Source organism: Neodiprion virginianus, chromosome 3, assembly GCF_021901495.1.
Source record: "Neodiprion virginianus isolate iyNeoVirg1 chromosome 3, iyNeoVirg1.1, whole genome shotgun sequence".
NCBI classification, from domain to species: domain Eukaryota; kingdom Metazoa; phylum Arthropoda; class Insecta; order Hymenoptera; family Diprionidae; genus Neodiprion; species Neodiprion virginianus.
The window spans coordinates 14,732,464-14,746,675 of record NC_060879.1 but is presented as its reverse complement, the minus strand read 5'-3'; the positions used below and the strand labels follow the sequence as shown (position 1 = coordinate 14,746,675).

The following is a 14,212-nucleotide window of genomic DNA, read 5'->3' as shown; positions in this document are numbered from 1 at the left end:
TCAATATTTAAGGTAGTAGTACGCCAACGGCAAAGAAAAAGAGGCATTTATGCTCTAAAGTCAAAAATAAACAAGATAATACAATAGTTTTACTTCACCGCTATTTTCAGGTTCAATTCGAAAATTAAATTTCCTACAACTTTTGTCTTTACCATATTTCGTTAAAATTGAAAATGGCCGAGTTATTCAAGAAAAACCATTTTTCATAAAATTCAAGATGGCAGCGATAGCAGGGGGCTGATTTGGTCGACTTTTGGATTAAGGACTCTAAGTGACCACCCCCCCCCCCCCCCCCCACGATTGAACCAAGAAGAAACGAAAACGGAATTAATGCAAAGCAAAAACCTATCTTGACTGGACTATAACTGAGATATATGTTATAGATACATGAATGTTTAATCACTCTCGTTTCCATTGAAATTATTTTTCATAGATCTTCAATGTACACGATATGCAGTTCTTACGTATAATGTGTCATTCTTACAATATGTGCCACACATATTTTCTGATACATTTGACATGTATACTTCTTATCCTCCGGGATTGTCCTGAAAAAGTGCAATAAGTTAAGAAGTGGAAGACAATCTCCGCCACTTACGCGTTCACTAACTTCTCAAAAATGATTCTTTGACATGATTCATAGAACTTCTTCTATAGTATTTCAAGTCGTAAGACTTGATTTAACATAAGTAGTTTTTTAATCAATTTCTTAATCAGAGATAACCCAACACCTTCTTCAACTTTGCGTAGGAATACTCATAATAAATCAGTATTCTGTTAAAGGTGTTGTCATGTACAAGCGTTGTTGTCGGTGAAATGGTCATTTTTGTCCGAACATCACAGAACTGTTTCCATCTCTGCTACTTCCGTCCTCGATGTATCTTCGTTGAATATCCTGCAAAAAAAAAGTTCATATTACCTTTTAGTCAAATTTGTTGACCTCTAGTACTCGGGGCGGAAGGGTCTTGACTAGTATATGTAAGTGTCAAAATGTGTTCAGATTGTAAATAAGAAAAAACTCTTCACCTTAGATAGTTTGAGCATAGATTATGGAGATTCGGTAGAAAAAAAACCTTAATTCACCTAGAAATGCACACTCAAATCAACCTCCAATTTCAATAGGTAAATTCCTACCCCTTAAATGCAAGTTCACCTCTGAATTGAACGTTTAGGTCGAGATTTAGGTTATCTGTAAATCGAAAGTCTATTTCCAAGTTTGGGATAACCCCATGGTGTAGCCTCTGCCCCAAGTTGAGCGATTTACCTTTAAATGAGCGATTCATTCACCGAGTTTCTGCACTCTTTACTATTGGAGTATATAAAATATTTGTGGCCTTCCATGCGAAGGCAGTGAGTTTTCGACCCAACCATTTTTCATTTGTTCGTTTTTTGTTTCTGTTTTTTTATTACAGACTACATATTTCAAGAAATATTTTCTAGTTTTCTCAAATTTTTCGCCAATTTATTCGAAAGTAACAAAGGGACAAGCCGGATAAGAATAGTGAATCTGCCACTACCGAATATTGTGATTACGATTTTTTCAGAAGTTCATAATCCGTAAAAAAATATTTGTGCAAATTTGGATATTTCTAATCGATTCCAAGGGCTCTTTGTGCTGAAAAAACGTGATTTTTCGATCTATCTAAATCATTCTTTGGGTTTAATTCACCACCTAAGTGCCAAGGAGTCATAGCGGAATCAAGCGCGCCCGTGACATTGAAGCAAGAAATTGTGAAATGGCGTCATGAAATAATTTAATGTTTTTGGTGTCTCAATTGAATAATTACTTCTGGAAGCATGGATTTCAATTATATCTGAGGTCAAGAAAGTCGACAATGACCATAAAAAGTTATTTTTGTCAAGCATTCATGCAGTTGTGAAACCTCGAAGTTGACGAACCTTTAACCATTTTTTCAAATAGCTTCTTATTCAGTATGCATTTTTCTGTTAAAAAACATTGTTTATAACATTTTTTATTCCAAATACGTAATTTCAAAACATATCAGGTAATTTTTTTATGTACTCTATAGTTATACAGTAAAATAAATCACACTGACTCGGTAATTTTTGAAATTGCGTATTTAGACTGAAAAGAAGTATATTTAAGTATTTCTTTGAAGAAAAATGCATCAACAAAGAAGATGATAGTTTGTTCTATTATGCAGTTTGAGTAAATGATTCAAATTTCGTCAACTTCGAGGAATCAAAACTGTATGAATGCGCGGAAAAAATAACTTTTTATAGTCATAATCGGATTCCTTGATCTGAAATATACTTTAAACCCATGCTTTCACAAGAAAATATCCACCCGAGACGCCAAAAACATTGAATTATTTCATGATGCGATTTCGCGATTTATTGCACTAATGTCACGGGCGCACTTGACGCTGCGATGATGCCTTGGCACTTGAGTGGGTAACAGATTGTGGCGCGAAACGCGCCATGAGTTTCAAATCGAGCCCGCGTACTCCGAAAAAGGGGAGTGGAAGGGGGAAGACGCCCGAGCCGCCACGAGGCGCCGGGCAGTCAGTCGAAATTGGAACTCGCTAACAACAAGCGACATAAGAAAGTCCAGGATCACCTCGTGAGTGCGATACTGTGTGTGTGAGTGCCTGAGAGCTAGAACTGAGCCTATTGGTGGAGGACTTTTTGTACTCCTGCACCCAGGTAAATAAACCACCTTGTAACGCTACATCTGCGGCGTGTTCACATTAATTTGTGGCCCTTATTCCTTGCACCAATTTTCTTGAGATTATCTAACACTTAGCTGCGGTAGCCGTGATTTAGTCAGCGCCACATGACCCTCGGGCCGGGAGTCGTCAACGAGTTAGCCGGTTATCTCCTAGTTTGGCTCGAGGCTAGGTAAGAAAAATCGCACGCGACCTAGCGCCCAAAAGAAGGATGGTGAGAGAAGCTGCGTGCCGGCGGGCCGTGGGACGCCGGTGCACTATTGTAGTTCAGGCCCGATTTGTGCCCCTTTCCGCCTTCCAGCGTTCGTCTCTCGATTGCGGGAAGGGTTTTTGCCACAGGATAATCATTTTTAAAGTAGTTATGAGACGTAAAAAATAAATGTAAATAATAAGATTTTATTGCTAATTTTGAATATGTTTATTTTCGACATCATTTGTTACTGAAAAGGGATTAAATGGAATTTATGTGAAGCTTAGAAACATGGTATTACTTTGTAAAGTAAAATTTGTACCAAGGAGGCTGGACTTTTAACGCTCAATGCAATGATCCTGAGCTTCATATAAATTTCATTGAATCCATTTTGAGTATTTAAATGACGTAAAAAATCAAAACATATCCAAAATTAACGATAAGATCCTATTATTTATACCTATTTTTTATGTCTCACAACTACTCCAGTCATGATCATTCGTTAGTTGAACCCAAAGAATTATTTATGTATGGATTTTCAACAATAAACGTGAAATGTTGTCTTTTTTTTTTAATATGCTGAATGTTGAACTTTGAAACTTTTTCTTCTGAATTTCCAGGGAATGGAGAATAAAATTATGCCGATTTTTTCGACGATAGTAGAAAAGTTCATACACTTCTTACGTCCTCTAAAACCTTAGATTCTTTTCCCATACTCCTACGGCTACCTTATACCCTGTATCCTCTTCTTATTAACCCTTTCGGTACGGACACATTCTACGTCGCGCCGTCCCCGCTGACCGAGCAGTCGCGGCAAGCGTCCGTACTTGCGGAACAACTGCAAGCGCCCGTCAGACGCACAATACCACGCTATCTTACGCAGAGCGAGTGCAGTCGCTCGTAAAAAAAATGCTTAAAAAATTATAACATAATGTTGGGTTACCATGGTCACCGTTCGTACATAACGAGCGTCAAAGGTTGGGTTACAATGGTCACCGCTCGTACAGAGCGAGCGTCAAAGGTTGGGTTACAATGGTCACCGCTCGTACAGAGCGAGCGTCAGGCGTTGGGTGACTATAGTGCCGCTCGTACAGAGCGAGCGTCGGGCGTTGGGTGACTACAGTCACCGATCGGGCGGAAAGGGTTAATTACCAATTCACTACCTCAGTTCCCATATCGCGCCAGGAGAATGCTCCCTCTACTCCTGCACTACAATTAGCCAGTCCTTCGCATCCTTCCCTCCATATACACACTCTCAAGTCAGCACTCATTGGGACAATATCCAAATAGACCTCTCTTCCCTTTTTCCTCCCTCACGTCTTCTCCATGCCTTCGACAGTAAATCAATTGTACACTCAACTGCTCAATGTAACTTCCACTCGTTTCCTCTGATTTTTTGTACGTGCGTATAGTCAAGCCATATCAAGCTGGAACCGCCACATTCGAAAATCGAAAATTTTCCTATAGAACAATTAAGGGCTAATTAGAGGCTAATTAAATGCTCTCTTTTCGAATTAAATGCTCCGCGTTTTTTAAAAGAAACCTGTGGCGGTGCCAGCTTGACATAAACCTGGAACCGCCACACCGAAAAAAAAAGGAAAACAAGTGAAATTTCGGAAAAGTGTTAGGGTCATAATTAAAGGCTAATTAAAGGCTCTTGGAATTGCTCATCTTTAAATTAATTGCTTGGCGTTTTTTAAAAAAAACCTGTGGCGGTGCCAGCTCGAGATAAACCAGACTTAAAAAAAAACGGGAACGAGGTCAAATTTCGAAAAAGCGTGAGGGCCATAATTGAAGGCTAATTAAAGGCTCCCGGAAAACCACCCGCTCGAATTAACTGCTCCACCCCCGGGGGTGGAAACCACCAAAAAACTCGAAAAATCGGTGTAACTCTCGGACGCAACAACTTACAGAGTTCGTACGAGTGTTAAAATTACTCCAGAATTAAAGCCTCCCGGAAAACCACCCGCTCGAATTAAGTGCTCCACCCACGAGGGGTGGAAACCACCAAAAAACTAGAAAAATCCGTGTAACTCTCGGACGCAACAACTTACAGAGTTCGTACGAGTGTTAAAATCACTCCAGAATTAAAGGCTCCCGGAAAACCACCCGCTCGAATTAAGTGCTCCACCCCCGAGGGGTGGAAACCACCCAAAAACTAGAAAAATCGGTGTTACTCTTGGACGGATTAAGTTAGATGGTCTTTGGAGGCGTTACATTAATCTCTCAATCATAGGCTCCCCGCTGCACAGTCCAAAAGTTTGTGTTTCAGAAACTCCATACAAGTTGACGTAATCCGTTCTAATTTCCAGATTTCGGTCACTTCAAAACAATGCATTATTGAATTGTCTCTGATAACAGAAGAATTTTCAACAACACAAGCCCTACAAAAATCAGCAGAGAAATTTGAGTGAATTTCAGGGTACACAAAATTCTCAAGTGTTCAGTTGATCTCATGTTCTGTCAACGATCAAACCGATCATTCTGTACTGTTAGTAGTACAAAAGAATTCAAGTTTCACGGGACCGTTTTGCAGTAAAGTTCACTACTTCGTCGCTATCAGGAATCATGATACCCCGTTTCAATCCATGATTCCCGAGACTATTTTAAATAGAGTAATTTCTGGTTTTGCCCGTAACTTCGTGCTGGTGTATAAATGTAGAGTGCTATTGGATCAGGTGTCAACATTGTTGAAAATTGTTCTTCGTTCACAACTTTGCTGCGATAATGTGTTCTGCCCGTATAAGCCATTCACCGTCATCCAAAACATATTTCACTCTACGTTGACTTGGTTCATTTCCGACGTTATCGCCCCTGATTCATTGAATTGGATCCACCCATAAATCAGAATCGTAAATCAGTAATAATTAATAATGAAAATATCAATAATAAAATATGAATTAATCATGATCACAAAAATGCAGGCGAACAGAGGGTATTTCGACAATTAGCAAAAAAAGCTTGTCAATGCCTAAGCGCTTCGATTAAATTCATTTGAATGACCTGTGTTAAATTCCATTATGTATCAAAAACTCATCAATTTTATTCGCCGGTAATTGGTTATAAGTACACATTGTTAATATTAAATCTCATCGGTAGGCAAAAATCATTTTTACTCAACAAAATAGCTATTGGTACTCACAGCATGTATGATTTCAGTAGAATGTGGACTGTGTGTAGGCGACCGTGATGTTAGCCATCATGGCATCGCACATCTCGGGAAATATTTCAATTGCAAGAGTTTTTGAAATAATCAAAACTGCCATTTTTAACTTTTCTTCTGTGTTGGGAACATCAATCGACAATATACCGACATATTTGCATTCACATCATGTGCTGTAAAGCTATGTAAGCCCTCATCCTGAAACCATACTCCGTTTTTTCGTACCTCACCAAAGGTAAACATGAGCCGTTTGCATTCGCGGCACATTAAACCACTTAAAACTTTATAATACCCAAAATACTGGAAAAATATCTTCTTGTTTCTTGAGGTCTTAACTATAAGTCACATTCATAATAATATCGAATAATTAATTTTACAACTATTTTGAATGTACAGCTAGATCGTATAAAAAAAGTAATTTTTTTTACTTCCAAACAAGTTTAGAACTTCCATTTCAGCACGAAAATACGTCTTCCAAAATTTTAGCTCTCGATCTTAACATTAAAAGGTTGCACATCGCACTTTTCCATTTTTCATAAGGATTACATGGGAGAAAATTGTTTGTGGCTCATTCTGATTTTCATCACTAGCTAACGATGCGCCGTACAGAAAATTCATAGACATATTTTTGTAGAGAATGGAACATAAGAAAATTAGAAAAATATCATCTTCCGCCTGGATTCCACGACACGCTTGTCGTCCACCCGCATAAGTGGTGGAATTTTGCGAATTTTACCAGTATATTTGAGTCTCGATTCTTACGGTGAAAGATCTATTACAACTATCCGCCAGAGTTTGAATTTATTCACTGAGTAATCGTATAACATGGAAAAAACAGCTTCACGATGGTCTTCCAATCATGCAGAACACCAACGATCGTCTTTAAGACAGGTAGAGATGCAGCGTTCTAACCTCGTCGCTCATGTACCGCATGCCCAACGCAGTTTCACAGTCCTGGACGACCGTCGTTGTATCTTACAGGTGAAACAATATTCTTTTCGTGTTTGTTATTATAAAAAAAAGCATCGCAATTAATTTCATCCTCGATGATACAAATTTTTTTAGATTTTTTTACGCCTGCTTATACGGGTGAAAGACGAGTTCAGTCGTGAAATTCAGGCGGAAAACGATATTTTGTGAAATTCTTATATTCCAATCAATGTGTAAGAACACTTTCGCTTATGCGTCTATGAATTTTTTTTGTTGATTTTTAATCGTCAATAAAGCTCTCCCGTAAGCCCTCGCCACGGTGGTGCGTTGGAGAATGTTCATATTACTATTATACGTTACACGGATGATTCATTAAATAAATTGATGTTGCCAAAATGACCCGGCTATCGTTGACTCCCAGGCCATGAAAAAAATTGGTAGCTTCTGAAGATTTGAAATTTGGAGTAGGAGTTTTCTTTATATAACGCACTCACTTTCTCAAGCCTGTAGCACAATTTAGACCATTGTGTCTATCTTTCTAGATAGCGTCTGAAAAGAGAAGAAAGGGCTAAGTTCCTGTGATGGTGACGTCGGTGGCGGTGACGAGTAATGTTTATAATGTGGAGAAAGGTACATAGAAAATAATCTCCATCACTCACCTGCAATCCACACAAGTGAAATCAATAACTGCAAAAACAACGCTTCATTTGCGCTGGGATGACGTTCGTTGGTGACGATGCTGAAATCAAAGTACAAGACACAAAAATTGTAACGAATTCACGCGACACGAGCATTTTTTCGCATTGAAAATCCTGGTTCCTGTTTCATCCACCTGCTACGTTGATTCGTAATGTTCGTGTCTCAATCACACTCTTGTGGGTGGACTGTGAAGCATTTGATTTGTAGAGGCAGTGTATCGAGAGTCGTTGACTGAAGAGTGATTTTGACGCCTCTAGAAACCCTGTGACTTGTTCCTTCCAAGCGTGACACGGATTTTTCTAGTTTTTTGGTGGTTTCCACCCCTCGGGGGTGGAGCACTTAATTCGAGCGGGTGGTTTTCCGGGAGCCTTCAATTCTGGAGTGATTTTAACACCTGTACGAACTCTGTAAGTTGTTGCGTCCGAGAGTTACACGGATTTTTCTAGTTTTTTGGTGGTTTCCACCCCTCGTGGGTGGAGCACTTAATTCGAGCGGGTGGTTTTCCGGGAGCCTTTAATTCTGGAGTAATTTTAACACTCGTACGAACTCTGTAAGTTGTTGCGTCCGAGAGTTACACCGATTTTTCGAGTTTTTTGGTGGTTTCCACCCCCGGGGGTGGAGCAGTTAATTCGAGCGGGTGGTTTTCCGGGAGCCTTTAATTAGCCTTTAATTATGGCCCTCACACTTTTTCGAAATTTGACCTCGTTCCCGTTTTTTTTTAAGTCTGGTTTATCTCGAGCTGGCACCGCCACAGGTTTTTTTTAAAAAACGCCGAGCAATTAATTTAAAGATGAGCAATTCCAAGAGCCTTCAATTAGCCTTTAATTATGACCCCAACACTTTTCCGAAATTTCACTTGTTTTCCGTTTTTTTTCGGTGTGGCGGTTCCAGGTTTATGTCAAGCTGGCACCGCCACAAGTTTCTTTCAAAAAATGCGGAGCATTTAATTCGAAAATAGAGCATTTAATTAGCCTCTAATTAGCCCTCAATTGTTCCATAGGAAATTTTTCGATTTTCGAATGTGGCGGTTCCAGCTTGATATGGCTGTATAGTCAACGTGTTAGGAACCCGAAATAGGCCGCAATAACATGACGGCTGGGTGTGGATGTGGCCATCGATAGCTGCTCATCGTGATCACTATCCCGCAACACACTATAGAATAATTTTTGAAATAAAGATTTTATGATTCAAAATAGAGTTTAGCATCAAAAAAACGGGGAAAATTCTTCCATAAATGTTGAGATGTTTCTGCCTTTCCAGAATTTTTCAAATTTTCTGGTCATCTCTTGGTATCTACAAACAACAAAATTCGAGAAAACACATTTTTCAGCACAAAGACGCTTCGGATTCGACGTAGAAGGCTGGAATTGTGCATGAACTTATTATTTTAGGTTAGGAACTTTTGAAAAAATCAGCATCGTAAAATGGGTGGAAGCAGATTCACTATTTTCATCCGGCTAGATCCTTCTTGGAGAAATTCACCTGATGCAACTATAATTGCATGTAACTCTATAAGACTATGAGGTTATTTCAAAGAATTTACAGACGTTTTTCGTCTTCCAATTTCCATTCGGTATGAAGCTAGACCTCAAAAACTCACACCGTTCTCAATTGCACTTACCCAGCTATATGTATTTCCTACTATTCTGAATACTTGTACCTTAATTACTGCATTCGCACACTTTGGCTATATCTCACTTCTACTTCGACTTCTAGCTTAGATTTTAATCAGTTCACTTATATTTCATCTACGTGCGTGAAGTTTCAGACATTTATTTGTACAATACTTTTGCGGGAAATTTTCAGCTCTTGATGCGGCCATGTAAAATCTATTGGTCGTAATAAGTAATCATGATCGATACCGTGAATTACATCTCGTTGGGTTTTTCTTTTAAATTCAATAATAATTGATATACAGTTATAGGGTCAAACTCTTTATCTGATACGTTATCTCACAACCATATTTTTCTACAAACATCAACTCAAACCATTGATGGAGACGTGCAGGTTCAAAACATGTTTTTCCAATACAACTGTTATAGATTTTTGGAATGCACAGTTTTTGATTTAATAATAGTAAGAATTCCAATGAAATGTTCATCGAGTCTTATTAGAGGGTAAGGGGAGGATGCGGTGAAGGTAGATGGTATATAAACATGGAATTATATCAATTATTACACTGTTCTTACTGCGAGCTGTTCTAATTTTTGAGAAAAAAAATCTGATCAAGCGCAATCTATCTTGGAAAAATGAACATCGTCAGTTGTTTGGAAAGCCAGCCGATGAAGATGTCCGAACTGGATATTCGTAGAATATACAACATTACGAATCCAAACCTTGTTAAAACGAAAATTTATATGTTCTGGCTACGACTGATAAGGAATACAACGTCGTCTTATCATCAAGAATTGTGAGGGTTCTGTAGAAAGGTTCGAAGAAGCTGACCGAAATGTGCAATGTGGCAAGGAAAAATCGTTCGCAGCTGAGGAACTGCGGGGAAGAATTCAACTGATTTAAATTTTCATGCCGTTGTACGCCGTGACATTGCTGAATGTAAACAACCACATCATCCCCTCCATATCTTTGTAATTAGTCCCCACTACTTCTTTGAACCGCACAGTGGTCCGAAATACCGAAAAAATGGACAAAACCCAAAATAAAGATATTTTTTCTATGGACCTTTAATGGTTAGAATAATTGCAGTACCCTTAGTATGTATTATGACCGTTAAGAAAGATGGAGTGTCAGTACCTGGCTCAGGAATGCGTTTCATTCGTGAGCGTCGGGCCTGCCGCATTGTTTGCTCGTCGCGCGGCAAAATAAAGTTCAAGTTTAGACGCGTCTAGAATATTGAAAACTTAATGGATTTGCATTCCGCAAAATGAATTCTTCTCCGGAACGTAAGTATGTGAAATAGTAAATCATCAATAAAGGTGGTGGTGTTTTCCTTGGCCATGTTCTGAAAATTCGTGTTATAAAAAGCAATAAGTCGAAAGTGGGGTCGGGCGGGGCTTTAAATCCTAATGGACATTGATGCTTAAACATTTCTTCAAAACATATCCAGAAAATAGCTGCCCATAGCCGCCAGTTTCGCGTTTTTTATATTTTCGGGGAATATATGTGCATTTTCGGCAGTTTTTCATAGTTTTCGCGTCCGAAATATTGTTTATAGGAAATCGGTGAAATTAATTCTTTGAAGTGATCATATTTTTCAATTCTTACAAATCCCCCGGATAATACCAAAGACATTTTCTTTACGAGGAGGGAAATTTTCGAATTCGTACAACGGGTATTAAACGAGAAAATTAACATGTTCAATGCAATTGTTGAAGCAGAGCTGTCAAAAAACAGGAGCATCCATACATTTTGCGGCAAAATCAAAAATATGCCATGAAAACATTGGTATCGGAATTCAGGAAAAGGTGGAAACAAATAAACAGAACGGAAAACAGATTCTTTGAACAAATCGACAGGTAGTTCAACGTTCCTGTATTTTTCACATTTAAAAAGGAAGGTTCGGAGACTTCCACGGGAAACACAACGGGGCCCTGGCGTCTTTCGAAAAGTTGGGACGATTTGAATGACAGGTCAAAACGGAGGATGATAGACAAGATACGTGAACAATACAGTGTCCAAGAACTGGCTACACAAATGGATCTCCGGGCTTCTGGAAATTTCCGAATCTGGAATCTTGATGTCACAGAACGCAGTCCATCAACGGCATCAAAGTACCGGAAATATACAGAACACGTTCCAGAAAGAGTGTTGTCATGCAATGAAACATTATCATTTCTTGTAGAAAGGGGCGTGACGAAAAGTCTATATCAATTAATACGTTCCACATCCGACAAAATTAATTGTACAGGATAGCTGCTTTAAAGCAGCATATTAAGTGCTAAGAAAAAGTGTTACCCTGATAAGTCAGAAATTTCTAGAACTGAGAGTGCAGCCACAGTTGGACTCCCAAGCATTGTTAAACCATACAGCTAAACGATTATCAATGGCAAAATCGGACGTTATAAGAAGTCTTCCTGAAAACAAACTTGACAGTTAAGAATTGATATGAAAATGGGGATACGATGGCACTTCTGGTTTACAACACTTACTAACAAAAACACGGTGATGAAGACGGGAATGCATCGGATGCCAACATTTTCTTTATTTCACTAGTTACTTTGCAAATCTCTGATAAAGTTAATCCATGGGTTATTATTTGGAATAATCCTCGTTCTTCGTCGCCAAGATTTTGTCGCACAACAAAAAAATATGTTTTTTGCACGAAACTGCTAAAGCAATTAGGGGGGAAATTGATTGTATCGAAGCGCAACAAAAAAAACCTTGTGCTCTTTGAAAAATTAGTTTACACAAAACAAAGAAATTAACATGGATTTCGATCTTGTGTTGACAATGATAGACGGTAAAGTTTGTAATTCGATAACGAATATATCGTCAAGTATTCGTTGCTACCTTTGAGGCGTTACGTCTAAACAATTCGATAATATCGACAATATGTTGGAAAGACAGATTATTGAAAATTACTTCAAATTCGGAATAGCGTCGCCGCATGCTTGGATACGGTTTTTTGGATGTTGCTTGCATGTATCTCACAAATTATAAATACAAAAGTGGCAAGCGCGCGAAGAGGATAAAGAAGGACTTGAGAGAAAATAAAAAAAATATACAAGATTTTCGTGAAAGATTAGGGCTCATTGTTGATCAACCAAAACAAGGCTACGGAACTTTAAATGACGGAAATACAGCTCGGCAGTTTTCCGAAAATTCTAAAGCTTCTGCTTCTATAACGGGAATTGATGGTATATTGATAAAGCGATTTGTGGCCGAATTCTAACCATGGAAGACGTGTTTTGCAAGCTTTTACTAACACGTCAGATCGACTAATATCTAGTTTCCGAGAAGTTCCTCTGAAATAATAAGATCATTAACCACAGTTGCGGTTGAACAATTGATTTTACTTTCAGTTACGGAATTGTGTCAGATTCCTTTGAAGAATAATGAAAGCGATAAATCTGTAGATGATAACAATGATTTTCTCTCGGATTCATCGAATAACGAGTAAGACTATAAATTGTAAAATTATATAGAAATAAATTTTCAATATCATTATAACAGGGATTCATTACCTTATTCCAAACCTCTTCTTTCCAAACCTTTACATGTAAAGTGCCCGGAAAATTTTCTATTCATTCAATTCATTTGCAATCGTGATTCTCAAAATTTGACTTCATATTTATCATCGGCAGCCATAGAGATTCCTAAAAAATGAATTTCCCGGAAATCAGATCAACCCCCCAAAAAGTAGCCGTTAATATTGATGCCGCCATTTTGTTTTTCGACATTTTGACTTTGAATACGTATTTAGTGACCGCAAAAACCCCTGGGTACAGACTTTCACCCGAATTCGGAATTATGTCTGCTTGTTTGCGATTTCGGACGACTGAGAACCGTGAGGAAATAAAAGTGGATGTGCATGAGGACGAAAGTCAGTTTTCCACCAATGCTCACGAACGAAAAATCAACACATAACTCCAATAATGGTCTACAATATGGAGATCATCCTGGATATGCAATGTTTTCTTGGTAGTGGTGAGAAGCTCAGACCCAAAGAACTTGCCGTCATCATCGTAAATGGATTGAGTTTGGGGCGCATCATCTGCAAGCCAGCCTATGATTTGTTAGGCTTACCGCTCGAAAATAGAGCTACTTACGCTTGGTTAACACGCAATTACCGTAGAATACCGTGGAATACAGGTGAAAAATCTCACACAGATGTGCGGAAGATTGCAAAAGAAATGGTGAAATACCCGTGTTGCATATACGACAAAGGGACAGAAGAAAGAGCATGGCTGACTGAGATTCTTGATAGTGAAAAATCCGTTCTTAATATGGAGGAGTGCCCATCACACCATCAGCGTGATATTGGCCCTACACTTTTAGTTGAAGACTGTCCGCCATCCAATAGTTTACATAAAAAATGTAGACAATATGTACAAAGGAACGGTTTCAAGTAATATTAATTAGAAAAATAGCATTTTATTACAATTGTACACATATATCAAGAATAAGAAAACAAGTGCAATAAGACATATAAAGTGATTATGTGAGTATGATATAATAATAAGTACAAAATGAAATTAGTAATAGTTGTACCATTGTTTACAACATATCTAGAAATGTGAATGCGGAGATGGAGGTGAATTCTGTATAAGAGTGAATGAAATTTCAATTAAACACTGAATATTTATTTTGTGAGTTCAATTATTATATTTCAATGTAATGCTACACACCAATTCTCTGGCCACGAATAATATCCGTGATCAACCTCCACTCACTTCAAAAAATTGCATAATATCGTCATCAAGTTCATTCACGAGCTCGTCAACCACTTAGAGGTTGTAGCGGACTGCTTCCTCTAAAATGTCTACGGATTTTTTTTCAGGCAGCACACACTCATCTAGGTTTTTAATGAAAATACGGATTACATCGGTGTTCCCTGAAGCTGGTTGTAGATGGTTCATGGGC

General features: G+C 38.4%; 1 protein-coding gene across 1 annotated transcript in view; it reads right to left on the bottom strand.

Moving 5' to 3' along the window:
* Nucleotides 1–360: 360 nt before the first annotated feature.
* LOC124300690 (glutamate receptor ionotropic, NMDA 2B) overlaps nucleotides 361–14,212 on the bottom strand; it is a 1,918,249-nt gene continuing 1,904,397 nt past the window's right edge. Inside the window, exon 19 of the mRNA XM_046755014.1 lies at nucleotides 361–895. Coding sequence (XP_046610970.1) covers nucleotides 838–895 — 58 coding nt within the window. The 3' untranslated portion in view covers nucleotides 361–837. The remainder of the gene's footprint in view (nucleotides 896–14,212) is intronic.